This window comes from Mustela putorius, unplaced genomic scaffold (genome assembly GCF_011764305.1).
Source record: "Mustela putorius furo isolate JIRA1106 unplaced genomic scaffold, ASM1176430v1.1 tig00003853_pilon_pilon_pilon, whole genome shotgun sequence".
Lineage (NCBI taxonomy): Eukaryota > Metazoa > Chordata > Mammalia > Carnivora > Mustelidae > Mustela > Mustela putorius.
The window spans coordinates 14,616,778-14,632,107 of NW_025422005.1; the positions used below are offsets into that span (position 1 = coordinate 14,616,778).

General features: G+C 57.0%; 1 protein-coding gene across 5 annotated transcripts in view; it reads right to left on the reverse strand.

The window, feature by feature from the left end:
* Positions 1-15,134, reverse strand: part of KIF17 (kinesin family member 17) — a 40,765-nt gene extending 25,631 nt beyond the window's left edge. For 4 of the 5 annotated variants that reach the window (XM_045063873.1, XM_045063871.1, XM_045063872.1 and 1 more), the window contains exons 1-4: positions 14,568-15,134; positions 8,751-8,897; positions 7,656-7,757; positions 2,599-2,788 (exon numbers count right to left, since the gene is read on the reverse strand). In XM_045063873.1, coding sequence (XP_044919808.1) covers positions 2,599-2,788; positions 7,656-7,757; positions 8,751-8,897; positions 14,568-14,798 — 670 coding nt within the window. In that variant the 5' untranslated portion in view covers positions 14,799-15,134. Of the gene's footprint in view, positions 1-2,598; positions 2,789-7,655; positions 7,758-8,750; positions 8,898-9,038; positions 9,123-14,567 lie in introns of those variants that run through there. The other variant, XM_045063874.1, reaches the window with a different exon arrangement.
* Positions 15,135-15,330: the final 196 nt, after the last annotated feature.

Genomic DNA, 15,330 nt, shown 5'->3' on the forward strand with positions numbered 1-15,330 from the left:
AGTGCTCCCACCACCAGCCACATAGGAGCCCATGAGAGAGGCACTGTCACCATCCCCATCTTACAGAAGAGGAAACTGAGGCTCGGAAAGGCATCTAACTGGCCCAAGGTCACACCCCCGCTAAGTGGCAGACCCAAGGTCAGAACACAGGGCTGCTTGACTCGGGGAGCAGAAGCTAGAAGGTCCAGACTGTTCTCTGAGCGTGGTGGGGATTTTTTTCAGGGATCACAATGGCTCCCCCAGATTCCCTGTGAGGCCAAGAGTGGAAGGATGTGACTGGTCACCGAGGGCCTTGTATCCTTCACTGCAAAAGACACTGGCTTTGGAGGCTCTTGAACCTGGTTCCCGGCCCCGCCCCACCTCCTCCTTGCTGGGTGACCTTAGCAGAGCCCTGCACCTCTCTGGTCCTCAATTCTCACAGCCACAAAATGAGACTAATAGCAGCTAGCTCCTCCCCACTCCGGCTGGTTGATGGGAGGAGTAAAGTAAATGGAGGGCACATTTTTACAGAGTTGACTCAGGGCCCAGCACACAGCAGGGGCCTGTGCCCCCGAGAACAAGCCTGGATCTGCGGTGACCAAGGTCCTGTGGACAAGGCAGACCCCAGTGGTGAGGGTGACAGGAGTCGGGCCCTGGCTGGTAACACGGGCTCAGAGCACAGGTTTTGAAGGCGCAGATCTTGGGCATCCAATCCTGATTCTATATCTTAGTTGCTATGAAACTTGGGGAAAAGAGACCAGAACGAATATGGGGCACCTGGGTGGCTCAGTGGGTTGAGCCTCTGCCTTCCGCTCGGGTCATGATCCCAGGGTCCTGGGATCGAGCCCCGCCTTCGGCTCTCTGCTTGGCAGGGAGCCTGCTTCCTCCTCTCTCTCTGCCTGCCTCTCTGCCTGCTTGTGATCTCTGTCTGTCAAATGGATAAATAAAAATCTTAAAAAAAAAAAAAATGTTCATGGTAACATTGTTTACAACTCTCCCGAATGGAAACAACCTCACTGCCCTCTAAAGATTGGTTAGAAAACGCACGAGAGATGCGCCCTCCTTCAGCGGGCACTCAGGGTCTCAAAGACCAGGCAGGAACGATGCTCGGGGCTGGCGTGGGGAATGAGACGCAAGGGAGAAACTAAATACAGCATCAGAGTTCGATTGTTTTTATAAATTTCACAGGATAACAGGGACCAAAAACCCCAATACACTCAAATGCTAATAGGTGTGTTTATGAGTAATATACCTACCTTTCTCTAATTCCTAAATAGCATTATTGAACTTATTTTATAACAAGAATGATAAACATCTTTTAAATTTATCTGCAGGGCGCGTGGGTGGCTCATTTGGTTAAGTGCCCGACTCTTGATTTTGGATCAGATCATGACCTTGGGGTCATGGGATGAAGTCCTGCTTGACATTCTCCCTCTCCTTCTGCCCCCCTCCCTGCTCACACACACACTCACTAAAAAAAATTTTTAAAAATAGAAAAATAAATTTGTTTAAAAGCCTGTCTCCAGGCAGCCTGCTCCATCCTTCAAACCCTTCTGCAAAGACCAAGGTGCACCCCAAAAGGCACCCTGTCCAGATCCTTCCTCAACTGCCCTAGGCCCTGCCCCCCAAGCACAGCCTCATGGCAGGATGCCGTGACCTCACTGACCCTGCTCAAACCATATCAGCACCCTGGGGAGACTCAGACCCAGCAAGCACCAGGCAGTTGGCCTAGGGCCAGGTCACCCCACATGCTGGGCGATGTCGTGAGAGATATCCCGGCTTTGACCTTGGGTCCAGGATCTCTCCAAGATTATGTTTCTGGTTGGGCAGAGGCTGCTTCCTGCTGCACTGCTCTAGAGAATTCTATCCGTGATGGACTTGGAGGCAGCTGCCGTGTTATTGGAAAAGCCCAGATGTCAGAGAGAATCAGGTTCGAATCCCAGCTCCCCCACTTATCAGTGGGGCCCCACACAAGCAAGCCACTGCACCTCTCAGAGCCTCAGTTTTCCCGTCTGTAAAATGGCAATGAGAATGCCTGCCTCTAGGACTCCTGTGGGCTGTAAACAGAAGGAAGCCTGGGAAGTGCTTAGCACAGCCGTTACTAGGGGCCAGAAATAAATATGTGTTTCTTCCCTTCCTCTTCCCTTCCTCAGGGATTCTTCTAGACAGGGGGACGCAGGGGATGACTGAAGGGTGGGGAGCACCGCAGAGAAAGAGGAGACACCGAAAGGTCTAGGCAGGACATGCTGGAGACAGAGCCCTGGGATCGAGGCCCAGCTCTGACGCTTTCTAGTTGCGGGACCTCAGTTTCCTCGTTTGTAAAATGGGGGAAACACTGGTGGCCACCTCCTGGGCTGTGGTAAGGAATACACAAGCTAATGCGCAGAAACTGTGGCACATAGTAGGTGCTCAGTGTGAGCGGCCAGCGGCAGTATTGATGCTGCTGCTCCTTAACCAGGAAACCTGGGCCCTACCTAGCACAGGAGGGTCCTCCTGGGCGGCCTCCAGGCCGTTTGAGCACCTTCTCCCAGTTTCGGATGGGGCCCCCAAGGCCCCTGGAGGGGAAAGGTCTTGGCGCCCGGCTCCGGCTCCCCTGCCTCCAGCAGCCCCCGCACGTACCCACGGCGTAGATCTCGATGCTGATGGTGAAGATGGAGTGGGAGCGCGAGGAGTCCTTGTTCATCAGCGTGTAGCCCACTGAGCGGTTCTTCCAGCCCGTCTCCATGATTCGCTCACACTGGGCCACGCTGTGCACCGTGTGCATGGAGAGCCCCTTCACGTACACGCCCCTCTCTGGGTGCTCCTTCAGCTGTGGGTGGGAGGGACGGGTCAGAGCCTCGTGGGACCGGAGATCCCCAAGGGACCCAGGGAAGGGCCCAGTTCGGGCCACCTCTGCCCTCCTGCAGCGCAGGGAGGCACCTCGCGGTCCCTGCAACAGGCAGGGGCTTTGCCCTGGGTGGAACCAGCCTCAAACCCACCCCACCTCTTTCTTCCTTGTTGTGGGACCTTGAGCCAATAATTCAACTTCTCTGGGCCTCAGTTTCCATATCTGTAAAATGAGTATGAGATACCCATCTCTTAGGGATGGGATGGGGATTCAGTCAAATAAGGCTTGTCCACGCTTGGCACAGGGCCTGGCAGGTGGCAAGTGCCCCGTAACGCCAGGCGCTGTCCATGCTATTGGGTGGTGGCGGGATTATTATGAAGGGGTATTCTAGCCCGGGCGCTCAGCTGCCAGGGGCTGACCCTGTAGTCCCCCGAGGGCTCGGAAAGCTGCTCTTTCGCCCTTTCGATAGGGCTCCTGATCGCCTCTCTGCTGTGGCTCCAGGGAAGCAGGAACGTTCCCAGGCCCTTGGATCGTGGCCGGCAAAGAGCCATTTGTTGCCCAGAACTTCCACTGGCACCAGCTCAAACCAGTCGCCAGCCCTCAGCGTGATGGCAGAGAGCAAATTAATTTATCTGACTGCTCCCTGCTTCCTCTCCAGGCAGCCAAGTTGTTTTGTTGCTGACACAGAGCTGTGAAATGCAATATTTTTCAAGTGTGAGGAAATAAAACCACCCCGGCGAGAGCAGAATGAATTAGGACAAGTCATGTCCCTGCTGGTCTGAGCCACAGAGGCTCAGGTGCTTTGCTCCCGGCGGCTCTGGGGTCCCACGTGGGGCTGGGCCCTCGCTGCGTGGGGTCAGGGGGTGGGCACCCAGGCTTGCCCTATCTGCTCAAGTGTGGAGAAACACCCAGACCAAGACTGAGGGACAGGAAAACCATCAGAGTGACAAAAGGCTGACCTTGACCTAGGATGTAGGGGTGAGGACAGAGCACCAAGGACAGAGGGAAGCAGGAGACCCTGCCAACAGAGGGTGGTTGAAGCTGGCCTGAAATGCGCTGGCAGCGCCCTCTGGCTCCCATCACCTGCCCGCCAGCCCCCGAGCCCCAGGACCTGGAAGCCACCTGCACACAGTGGGCCCTGGGCCCTGGGGGTGAGCAGTTGCTCCAGGCGTCAGCCTCGGGGAGCAGCAGGCTCCTGGTCTCCTAGGTCAGAGGCCTGGCCTTGCCACTTGCTGGCTGGAGAAGTCAATTCGCCTCTCTCCGCCCCAGTTCCCTCTTCTGTCTGATGATGATAAATCCTGTTTCTGCAAGACCACTAGGAGGACTGAGAAGAGGATGGAGCTAAAAGCCAGTATTGCGGGTACGCGGAGGGGCGCCGCCAGCTGAGGGCATGGGGGGTAGGGGGGCGCCCCTCAGGAGCAGGGAATGTGGGCGGGGAGGCAAGCCCTCCCGCAGCGATGCCACTGCCCTGCTTTTAGGCCCTGGAAGGCTTGCTCCCCAACCTCACAATCCCCCACAATCCTGCCCCACTCGGTCCCAGCCCTGCTGCCCCAGGGAGGCCCTGAGTGCCCGAGTAAATACTCCCTCCGACCCGGCCCAGAGCCTGGGCACCATGGCAACAGCTGGGATGCAGCCGGCGAGGGGCAGGTGCCCCAGGAAGAAGGGGCTCCTGACACTGCCCCCCAGAACAGTGAGAGACCCCCGAGGGCTTTACCTCTACCGCTCAGGATGGCCTGGTTCCCTGAGGCTGGTTGGTAGTAGTGTCCGGGCCGATCTACTCACCTCTAATTACCAAAACCATCAGGCCCTGTGGGAAGTCCCGGTTCCGAGCCCATGCTGCGGGGCCGGCCACCTGGACTCAAACCCAGCCTCCCCCTTCCCTGACCGTGTGCGCGGGGGCTGGCCTCGCCCAGGCGCATTGAGCCTCCGTTTCCTCCTTTGGCATAAAGGTACAGAGCAGCACCCCCTCCTAAGGCTGTCCTGAGGTTCCCAGGAGCCCCATCCGCACCTTCTCCAGGAGACAGCAGGTCAAATCCCCCACACCCGGTGCCCCGGCGGGGAGTGTCTCAGGGTGCCTCTGTCACTGGCGCCCCCAGCCCCCCCACCCCAGCAGGCTGACTCACCAAGCCTGAGGCCTGGGGCCAGGATGGGGCAGGGGCACAGCTGCCAGCCCTCAGGGCCTGTGTCATTGAGGCCCTTCTAGGGTCCTGGGTGTGGAAGCAGGGGAGGTCGGCCCCCTGCTGCCCAGTGCAGGTTGGCAGGGGGCCCTGATCCCCCAAGCTGGTCTTTCTTGGGACTGACACGTGGGAGCAACGTCCTGTGCCTTCCTCCATCTCCCTGCCTCGGGGCTGAGCTATGACTCAGCGGCTCCAACTCCTCCATAGAGAAAACAGTAGAAAGACAGCAGGTGGGCGGCCAGAAGTCCCAGCCCAGAAAGGGCAGAGTGCTGAGGCTTCAGGGCCAGGCCTGGACAGGAGGGTGGTCACACCCATGTGGACCTGCTGTAGCACACAGCCGGGCACCTGGCACCGGAGGTCTTCCCAGGCTTCGCTGCACGAATGGGTCACCGGCTGGATGTGCTTCCCTTGGCTGGAACCCCATTGCTGGCTTCTTAGTGCCCCGGGGGGTTCTCTGTGTTGCTGACCCCAAAGCTTTCTGGCAGGGAAGCCTCTGACCGCTCAGGTCTGCTACCAACACCATTGCTAGCAATTAGCTGTGTGGCCTCGGCCACGACCCTTCCCTTCCCTGGGACTCAGTTTCTCCATCTGTACTAGGAAACAGCCGACTAGAAGCTCTCTAAGGGTCTTCCCAGCTCAAATTCTGAAGAATTTTTCCCCAGTATGGACAAAACAAACACATTTTCCAAGACAGCTGCTGCCTGGGGTCTGATCTCGTCACTTGGATCAAAGTGTGGTCGCAGGTCAGAGAGGAACTCGCAGACATCCCAGAGGGGGTGCCCAGGGGACAAGTAGGAGGCTCAAGCAGAGTAGGGACATAGCCCTGCCCCCTCCACGTGGGTAGGGATCGGGGGAACCAGGTGCTTCCAACACCCTGTCCAGTCTGGGGGTCACCGGGGTTCAGGAGGACAGGGAGGCATCAGCAGCAGCCCCTCACCTGGTTCTGTCAAGGGATGGACCCTGGGGAGACTTAAGCAGCTCATCACAGAAAATGTCCAACCCCAGGGGTTGCCAGGGTGGCTCAGTCTGTTGATGGTTAAGCATCCGGACTCTTGGTTTCGGCTCAGGTCACAATCCCAGGATCTCAGGGTCCTGAGATCAAGCCCGGAGCTGGGCTCTGTGCTCAGCGCAGAGTCTGCCTGGGACTCTAACCCTCTCCTCCCCCTCCCTCTCTGCCCCTCCCTTCTTGCTCGCAATCTGACTCTCATTCTCATTAATTAATTAATTAATTAATTTTTTTAAAAAAAGAAAGCAAATGTCCAACCCTGACTCTGGCTTCCTAACCTCAGGCACGTCACCTACTCTTTCTCACACCCTTTCATCCATAAAATAGGAATCTCCATGGCAAGCTCCTAGGGGTGATGCGTCCCCAGCTTGGGCGTTCTGACTCTGCAGGAGGTGGGCCTCTTGGGAAGTCCCCTGGTTGCTTGGTCAGATAAGAAGCGTGGGAGTCAGGGGTACTCCCCTGCAGTCTGGCTACAGAACTGGTTCAGCCTCCTCTCCACCCCCACCCCCTGCGCTGGCCTCTCCCCCTTGGGCCCGACCCCGCCGCCCCAGCATTTAAAGAGTCCCAGAGAGGACGCATAATCCAGGCCTCCCACTCAGGCCAAGACCTGGGTCCAGCCTTGCCACCAACTGGCTGTCGGGCCCCAGCAAGTCACTTGACCTCCCTGGGCTCCCCAAAGGGTCAGCCAAATTCTGCCTATCATGTGTCACCCCCTCAGAGCCACCTGTTGAAGGCCTTCTGTGCGCTGGGCTCTGCGAAGGGCTCACGCTCTCTGCCCTCTTTGGTGCTCGCTTTGTAAGGGTCATGTCACTGGCCCTGGGGTGCCCCACACCAGACACCTTGCAAAGGAAAACAAAGTCCCAGAATCTGAGGCCACAAACAACCGTGAAATGTGATGCTTGGAGTCACGACCTTGAAGTCAGACAGACCCAAGTTCAAGTCCAGTTTTGGCCACACACATAGGCAAGTGAGTTAAGCTGTCTAAGCGCCCCTTCCCCCACGGGGAGACTGGGGATAGCAGCTACCCAACGGGACCACTGTGACTAGCGACAGGGTCGTGTGCCTCGAGCAGCAGCAAAGAGAACTCAATAAACAATAATCATTATCACCTTCTTTCTAGCTTTTGGGGCCCTTCGAGATTTTTTTTTTTTAAGATTTTTCTAATTTATTTATTTGACAGAAATCACAAGTAGATGGAGAGGCAGGCAGAGAGAGAGGGAAGAAGCAGGCTCCCCGCTGAGCAGAGAGCCTGATGCGGGACTCAATCCCAGGACCCTGAGATCATGACCCGAGCCGAAGGCAGCGGCTTAACCCACTGAGCCACCCAGGTGCCCCCCTTCGAGATTTTTAAGTAATTTTTTTTAGAAGTGGAACCTATTTTTCAAATGAAATCTACCACAAAACTCCATCTACTTCACCAGATTTAGGGGGCCTGACCCCAGGTAAGGTCCAGTCCTCTACTGTGGGGTCGGGGGTAGGCCTGTGGGCGCCTCTCCTCTACCAGGGACTCTGAGAATCCTCCAAAATTCAAGTTCCAAAGTCCCCACTCTCATCTGAACCAGTGCCTGTGGCTCCAGGATACCTTCCACATGCTTCTGAGGGAGCACTGATGCCAGCCTCTCCCCTCCCTCGGCCCCTCCCTGCCCCGGGCCGTGTTCACACCCACCTCTAGCTTCTGCTTGGTGTCTGTCCCCAGCAGGTCACGGACATCTTCGTTGTAGATCTCCAGGTAGGAGGCCCGGACCAGGAACTTGGTATTCTCTGCACACTGCCAGGTTGTGGACAGGGACAGCCGAGACACCTGAGTGCCTACTGCCAACACTGACCCAGCCCCCTACACCCTCTCCAGCCAGGACCTAATAAAAGGACATCGCGGCCAGAGAGGTGCGACAGCCTAGCCCTGCCTGCCTGCCTGGCCAGCTGCCCGCCGCTCCACTCCAGCCCCGTGGGCCCCTGGGCTCCTCTGACTTGCTTAATCCTCATACTGCTACTGTCGAATGCCCTCTCCACTGCCTCATAGGAAAGGAAATTGGAGAGGCCTCCCCATTATTCAGGTAGAGAAATTGAGGCCAAGGTAAGGACCAAGCACTGGCTTTGGTCTGATCCTTCCTTGTTGCTAAGGTTCCCGGGCATGGAGGGAGGGCACAAAATGAGTCCTGGGAGCAGGTACGGTAGGCTCCGCGGCTGACCAGGGTCGCAGATCCCCCTCTGCCATCTCTCCGAAGCAAGGATCTCTGCTCGTGGCCAGGACTGGCCACCAAGGCAGTCCTCACCTGCAGCCCAGACACTGGGATCCCCAAGTCTTGCCCTGCATAGAAGGGGGGGGGGTTAAGTCTGGGCTTCCCTATGTCGAAAATGGGGACAATGGAGATCTCCTGGGCAAGGGTGGGGGTTCGGTGAGATCATGACGCAAAGGGCTTCCCACTAGGCTTGGTCAGTAGCAACTGCTTCATTAACTGTCACAACCCCGTCTCAGGCCGGCACTCTGGGTCATCGGGTCCACGTGGGACAGCAAGTAAAACGTTAAAGTCCAAAAATGGCAGGAGAAAAACACGGAACTGGGAGGCAGAATTTTCTCAATGTGAAGTTCTTCTCCCATCCCCCGTTCAGAAACCGGAGCCTGCCTCTGCTCACGGCAGTCTCCGATGTGCTTAGAGTCCTTGCTGTGGGGCCCCGGTGCTCCAGGACCCCTCGCCGGAACGTGTGGGGAGCCCCCAGCCCTGAGCGCCAGCCCTGCCCCTTCCCGCCACGAGGGCCCTACCTGGACACTCTCGAAAACGTGCTCGAAGGCCCTGGGGATGATGCCTCTCTGGGAAGGTGGGTCCGGCAGGCCCTGCATGGTGAAGGACTTCCCGCTGCCCGTCTGACCATAGGCAAAGATGGTGCCATTGTAGCCCTCGGTGACACCCTGCGTGGGGGGACCACAAGCCCGGTGCTCAGCTGGCCGGGCCCCGCGGGACTCGGGGCCCCTCCCCGGGTCTCACGATGGCACCCAGCCAGCAGGCAGTGCAGAGACGACTCAGTCCCGCTCTGCCCCCAAGGAGCTCACCTCCTGGTGGGGAGCCTGACACACGCAAGTGACCTTCATACCAGGCAAGCGGCGGTGTCCGGGGAGCGGGCAAGGAGCCAGAGCCTCGGGGGGCGGGGGCAGGCGGAAGAGGGGGGGCTGCAAGGGGGCTCAGGGTTCAGGAAGTTCAGGAAGAGGATGGCTTTCCAGGCGGATGGGAGCTCAGAGCGGGCATTGGCGGAGGGCAGGTGGAGCGGGAGGAGGGGGGCGAAGACAGGAAGGAAGCCAGAGCAGCACTGAAGTCGGTCTTCATTCACCGACGCGTTTATTCATTCCGTAGGCGCAGGCACCACGCTCTAGCTGGGGACATGGTGATGAACAAGGCGCAACCCCAGTCCCTGCCCTCGAAGAGCTCATGAGCTCATGGATTCTAGAACTCAGCATGGGGGAGGGGGGAGCCTGTGTCAGCACAGGACAGCTGCTCCCAGGTCCCAAGGGCCCACCTGGCATCTTCGCCCAGCAACATTGCCAAGACCCATCCTGTGGACCACCATGGGGCCTGGGATCCCCAGCGACTGCTGCTGGAGGAGACCCCAAGTCACGATTCACGGCTTCTCGGAGGCCTAGGCCTCATTTTTATGGGCAGAACTGGACAAGCACCTCTGCTTTGTCCAAGGAAGCCCTGAACATGTGGGTTCCTGCACCTCATCAGAGGTGGGGGGAGCTGCAGGAAGGGACAGCCCCCCGCAGGGGTGGGGGGGGCAGGGCAGACCAGTCACCTGCTGGAAACCTCAGAGCCGGGGACACCTGCAGCCCCGGGATCAACACGGTGCTGGGCCCAGAGTATCTGCGTCACCCAAACCCAGAGAAGATGTTCTACACGAAAACAGAGATGGCTTCACTGGCGGGTAGGGTAGCCAGCAGCCATGCTAGAAATGGGCTCAGTGGGACTGAGAAACTGAATTTCTTTGATTTGATTTAGTTCATGTACATTTAACTGAAGCAGTAGGAAATGTTCTTCCATTAAGCATCACTTTATTTTTGGTTTCATTTCATCTTAACTGTTGACACCCGAGCATCTGCATGGAAACATGCTACAGTGTAAAACATGGCTGAGTTCAAAGACTGCATGAAGAAAGACTGGGAAATGTCCCACTGTCATTGTATGAGGACAACATTCATCAGCGTGTTTTCTTCAAATAAAATTTTGGGTATACTGGGTTAAATAGAATTTATTATTAAAGCTAATTTCATTTTGTTTCCTTTCCCTTTTTAAAATGCTCAGTTGGGGGGCACCTGGGTGGCTCAGTGGGTTAAAGCCTTTGCCTTCAGCTCAGTCATGATCCCAGGGTCTTGGGATAGAGCCCCGCATCGCATCCAGCTCTCTGCTCAGCAGGAAGCCTGTTTCCCTGCCCCCAACTCCGCCTGCCTCTCTGCCTACTGGTGATCACTGTCTGTCAAATTAAAAAAAAAAAAAAAATCTTAAAATAAAATGTTCAGTTGGTTGAGCGTGGGACTCTCGGTTTAGGCTCAGATCATAAGGGGTCCTGGGATCGAGCCTCATATCGGGCTCGCTGCTAAGCAGGAAGCCTACTTCTCTCCCCTCTCCCTCTGCTTGTGCTCTCACTCTCTCTCTCAAGTAAATAAACAAAACCTTTAAAAAATAAAAATCTAAAATTAAAAAATTTTTTTAATTAAAAATTAAAAAGTCACACCTCTCACAAATCATATATATAAAACAACAAATATCTTAACAAAATAAAATGTGCTTCTAGAACATTTAAATTAAGCATGTGGCTCATGTTACATTTGTACTGGAGATCCTTGCTCCAGAACTGGGCTCTTCAATGGGGCGGCCACTAGCCACATGTAGTTATTTAAATTTTTTTTAAAGATTTTATTTATTTATTTATTTGACAGACAGAGATCACAAGTAGGCAGAGAGGCAGGCAGAGAGAGAGGAGGAAGCAGGCTCCCCACCCAGCAGAGAGCCCGATGTGGGACTTGATCCCAGGACCCTGGGATCATGACATGAGCGGAAGGCAGAGGCTTTAACCCACTGAGCCACCCAGGTGCCCCATAGTTATTTAAATTTAACTTGACTTTAAACAAAATTAAAATTCAGTCCTTCAGTAGCACTAGCCTCTGTTCAGGTGCTCACCTGCCGTCGATGGCCGGTGGCAGCTCGAGACAGAACGTTTCCACCCCTGCAGAAAGTTCTACAGAACAGGGTATCATTCCACAGCGAGGTAGAAAACAATTTTACGTGCATTTTTAAGGCAAAACATAGGATTTCAAAAAGTTTTCACCCATCAAGTGATACCTCCAGAGCTGCAAGGGACAAGCTTGCCTGAGGAACAGGTCCTGACTGTGGCCCCTCGTTCCTCCACCCCAGGGTCCACAGGTCTCCCTGCTCTCGAACCAACCAGCAGACTTGCAGGAAATCAATGACTAATGGACTCTTTTTAACTTGCTGTCACCCTTGGCAGTAATTCCCATGAAAGTGCATTACAGGCTGGATGTGCTGAGTACTTTCCTCCCCTTACATTAAACATGTAACTACTGCAACCGAAATTAAAAGCATCTGTCCAGGGGCGCTTGGGTGGCTCGGTTGGTCAAACGTGTGACTCCTGATTTCAGCTCAGGTCGTGATCTTAGGGTCTGGGGATGGAGCTGCCTCTCTCCCTCTCCTTTTGCCCCTCGCCCCACTTGGGTTTTCTCTCTCTCTCTCCCTCTCTCTCTGAAATAAATAACTCTTTAAAAAAAATGTTTTTAAGAGTATCTGTCCTAAATTGCCTTATGTCCCCCTTCTGTCCCTTCCCAAGGACACCACTGAATGTCCCATCTGGGAACAGAATCCCATGGCTTCTACTGCGCTGATGTCTGGGCATGGTAGAAGTCATGGTACCCGGCCTGTGGGTGGGCTGGGGATGGCTCATCAGGGGCAACTCCAAGGCCATGGGTGTGAAGCCAGGAGAAGGGGCAGATGGCAAAGTCACTGGCTGGGAAAGAGACCGTTGGCCAGGTGGCAGGCCAGGTGTGGAGGTGAGCAGCTCAGGAGAGAATGGGGTGAGGAGGCGAAAGTGGGGGGTTTAGGGTGGGCAGCACCCAGGAAAGCCAAAGAGATCACCCAGGGACAGAGAAGATCAGGAATAGGGACTAGATTTGAGGCCCGGAGAAGCAGGAAAGAAAAGGGCAGGAAGGGGCCGTCAGAAGTGCTGGGGGCTTTGTGCAATAGGGACCCAAAGTCAAGGGCCTGGATGGGAGGCCCCATGGAGATGGCACAAGCCTCAGGAGAGCCTGAAGTGGGCTCAGAGCCCCGCCGGGCAGACCCACAGCCCCCTGGCCCTAATGGCACAGCTGCTCCTGGCTCAGAGTCACCTGAGCTGTGCTGGGTGTGCTGCCCATTTAATGGGAGGCAGCAGGATGGAGTACAGGACCAGGCACTGTGCTGGGTATCAAAACCGCCCCTACCTCATTCTGCGATACTCCAGACCTCAGAAGTTTCCCCCACCAAGAAGGAGGACTCCAGCTCTATACTTGTCCCCAGAGTCAAATGCAGGCCTCCACCTGGAAGGCCCCTGCCTCCACCTTCCTACCTGGCTTACCCCTCTCTTTCTTCAGGTCTCAGTTTAAACCTCACCACTTTCAGGAAGCCCTCCCAGACTTCCCCTCCCTTCCTATACCCTCCAAGCCCAGGTTCTCCAGCTGTCAACATGCCCCAGGCTTCCTCATCATTGGAGTATTACAACCCTGGACTGTGAGCAGGGGGCTGGAATTGGTGTATTAGCTTAGCTGCTCCTCCCCATGACCATGAGCTCACCGAGGGCAGAGGCCATGCCTTTCAGGGCTGTGCTCCCCAAGCCGAGGACCGGCCTGGTAAGGAGCTGCTACTTTTTAGCTGAATGGGTGAATGAATGAAAACGAGTTTCTGTCATGTTGAATTTAAGGCTCTGGGGGATGTCCAGAGGCAGGTGTCTGGCACAGAATCCCAAGAAGTGGGGGAACTCAGGAGAAGAGGGAGAGCCAGAGGGGAGATGTGATAGAAACACCATCCCTAGTGTCTCCTACCTGGGGCTGGGGTTTCCTGAGGAAGTGCTCAGGGGAGTACTTCCAGGATGAGACAGGGACCCACAAGCAAGGCCAAGGGTCTCAGTCTCGGAATCTAAATCTCTAAGGGGCCAACCCTGGAAAAGGGAGCAGAGGAGGTCTGTAGGGCCTCAGAGACAGGGCCAGGACAGGTGGCTAAAAGCTTCAGGGACACTAACTCTGACTCACCACGAAAAACAGTCTTCTGGGAGCCAAAAAGCAAAGGGGAAAGGGGCTGCTTTGGGAAGAATGAACTTCTGCCACTGGGTGGACATTCAAGGACTCAATGGGGAGAGGGGGCACACCAGACACAACCCCTCAGGTCCCTTCCAGCCTAGGAGTGCGACAGCCTGCCAGTGCAGGAGGACAGCCTAGCCATCCCCAGCGTCTGGGACCACAACCTACGGAGAGCTGCCCTCATCTCCCGGGCATCATTTCCATAGGGCCCTGACCACTGGGGAGTTCTGGGCTTCAGAACACTTCAGTGCTCTCAAGGGAGAGCTTTGAGCCTTGGTCGAGAAGTGGGGCAGTCGAAGGAGGTGCTCTGAAGGATTTAATTGGCCTGCTAGCGAAAACAACAAAGGTTCTACTGCACATTCTAGAAACGCTGGGTTTAGGAAGTCAAATCAGTTTCTTCACTGCAGGACCCTCCAGAGTCTCGGGTACCTGAATATGCCTTGGGACGCTGACGCTTCAAGCGAGGGAGGATGTAAGCACCATTTCCCAAAGTGGGACAACCTGTGACAACCTGTGACATCTCACTTCACTAACGACTCGCTGAACGGCTGGGGAGATGCCTTGGGAAAAGCCCGTGGCCAGAAGACATGAGGCGTAGCTCCAGCCACTCCTCTGCTGGAAGCTTGGGCAAGTTTCCCTCTCCTGGGCCTCAGTCACCCCATCTGTGAAATGTGCAAGCGACCTAGTGTGAGTGCTCCGGAAAGCAAAAGCCCTATGAAGGGTGACAAACTGGTGTTGCCTCTTTGTTCCTCAACTGCTGAGAAGAAGAGGATGACGGGTTAGACCAAAGGGAAACGGTTTCCGTTCCTCCCAGACAAAGGCAGAAAGGAGGGAAGCAGAGATCTTTGTCCAACAGAGGATGAGCCACGATTCTGGGTGCTGAGGGGAGAAAGTGGAGGCTACAGCCCGGAAAGAGGAGGAGGAGGCTGGGGGAAGAGGCTTGAGCGTTTGGAGAAGTCCTCGGGTCCTCAGCTGATGGTGGAGGGCAGGCCGTCCTGGAGGCTGGAGCTCTTGGGGGCAGGGGGCTGGGAGGGGTGGGGGCGAGGGCCAGCTCTGGCCTTGCAGACAGTGGACACCGGAACCTGGACGTTGTAGGTGGGTTCCAGCTGTCTCCTACCTAGACAAAAGACTTCAGCCCGACCTGTTGGTGTCCACCTACTTCCTCCAGAGGGGCGTCCCAGCCCAGCTCGGGAACAGCGCTGTCCCTTCAGGCCCCCTGGGCGGCGGCCCCCCGGGCGCCCTCACCTCCACCAGCGGGTAGGCGATCTCGTTGTAGATCTGCTCCGTGAAGTGGTCCATGTAGTAGGCGCCGTCGAAGGTGAACTGCTTGGGCGGCTCGTCGGCGGCGCCCGGGTTCTGGATGAAGCACTGGCCGCGCGCGGAGTCCACCGTCACCACGAGCTGGCAGTTCAGCTCCCGCTCCCGCTGGTTCATGGGGCGGCAGCGCACCACCACCTTCACGGACTCCGAGGCCATGGCGCCTCGGCGGGGGTCCCCCCGGCGCGGCCCGACGTGGGCGGTGCGGCCAGGACTCAGGACCGCCGGGGTCAGGGGGCGGGGCCAGCGCCGGGCAAGGGGGGCGGGGCCGCGCGGCGGGGGCGGGGCCGCGCCCGCCGCCGGGGGCCGGGACTCCCCGCGGAGCGCCCCGAGAAGAGAAGGGGCGCGGCGGTGGGGTCGCAGGACCGGAGCAGGGACCGCCGCCTCCTCCCGCGCCCGGGCTCGCCCGTCCCTGAGCCCCGGTCCGGGGAGGAGGCAGTGGGGGATCCGCGCTGCAGGCGCCGCCGCACGACCGGAACCCCGGAGCCGCCCCAGCCGCCCGCGGGCACGCGCGCCGCCGCGGCGTTCGCGGTTGCCCGGCAACGCCTGTGGCGTCACAGCCGACGGCTCCCGGGGGGTGGGGGTGGGGGTCTGCGCGTTCTCAGCACCCAGCCCCTGGGAGAGTCGCGCAGGAGTCTAGCTGTTGGCTGGCCGGGGCAGATCGCTTCGCTGGAGCGTCAGCTCTCTCCTC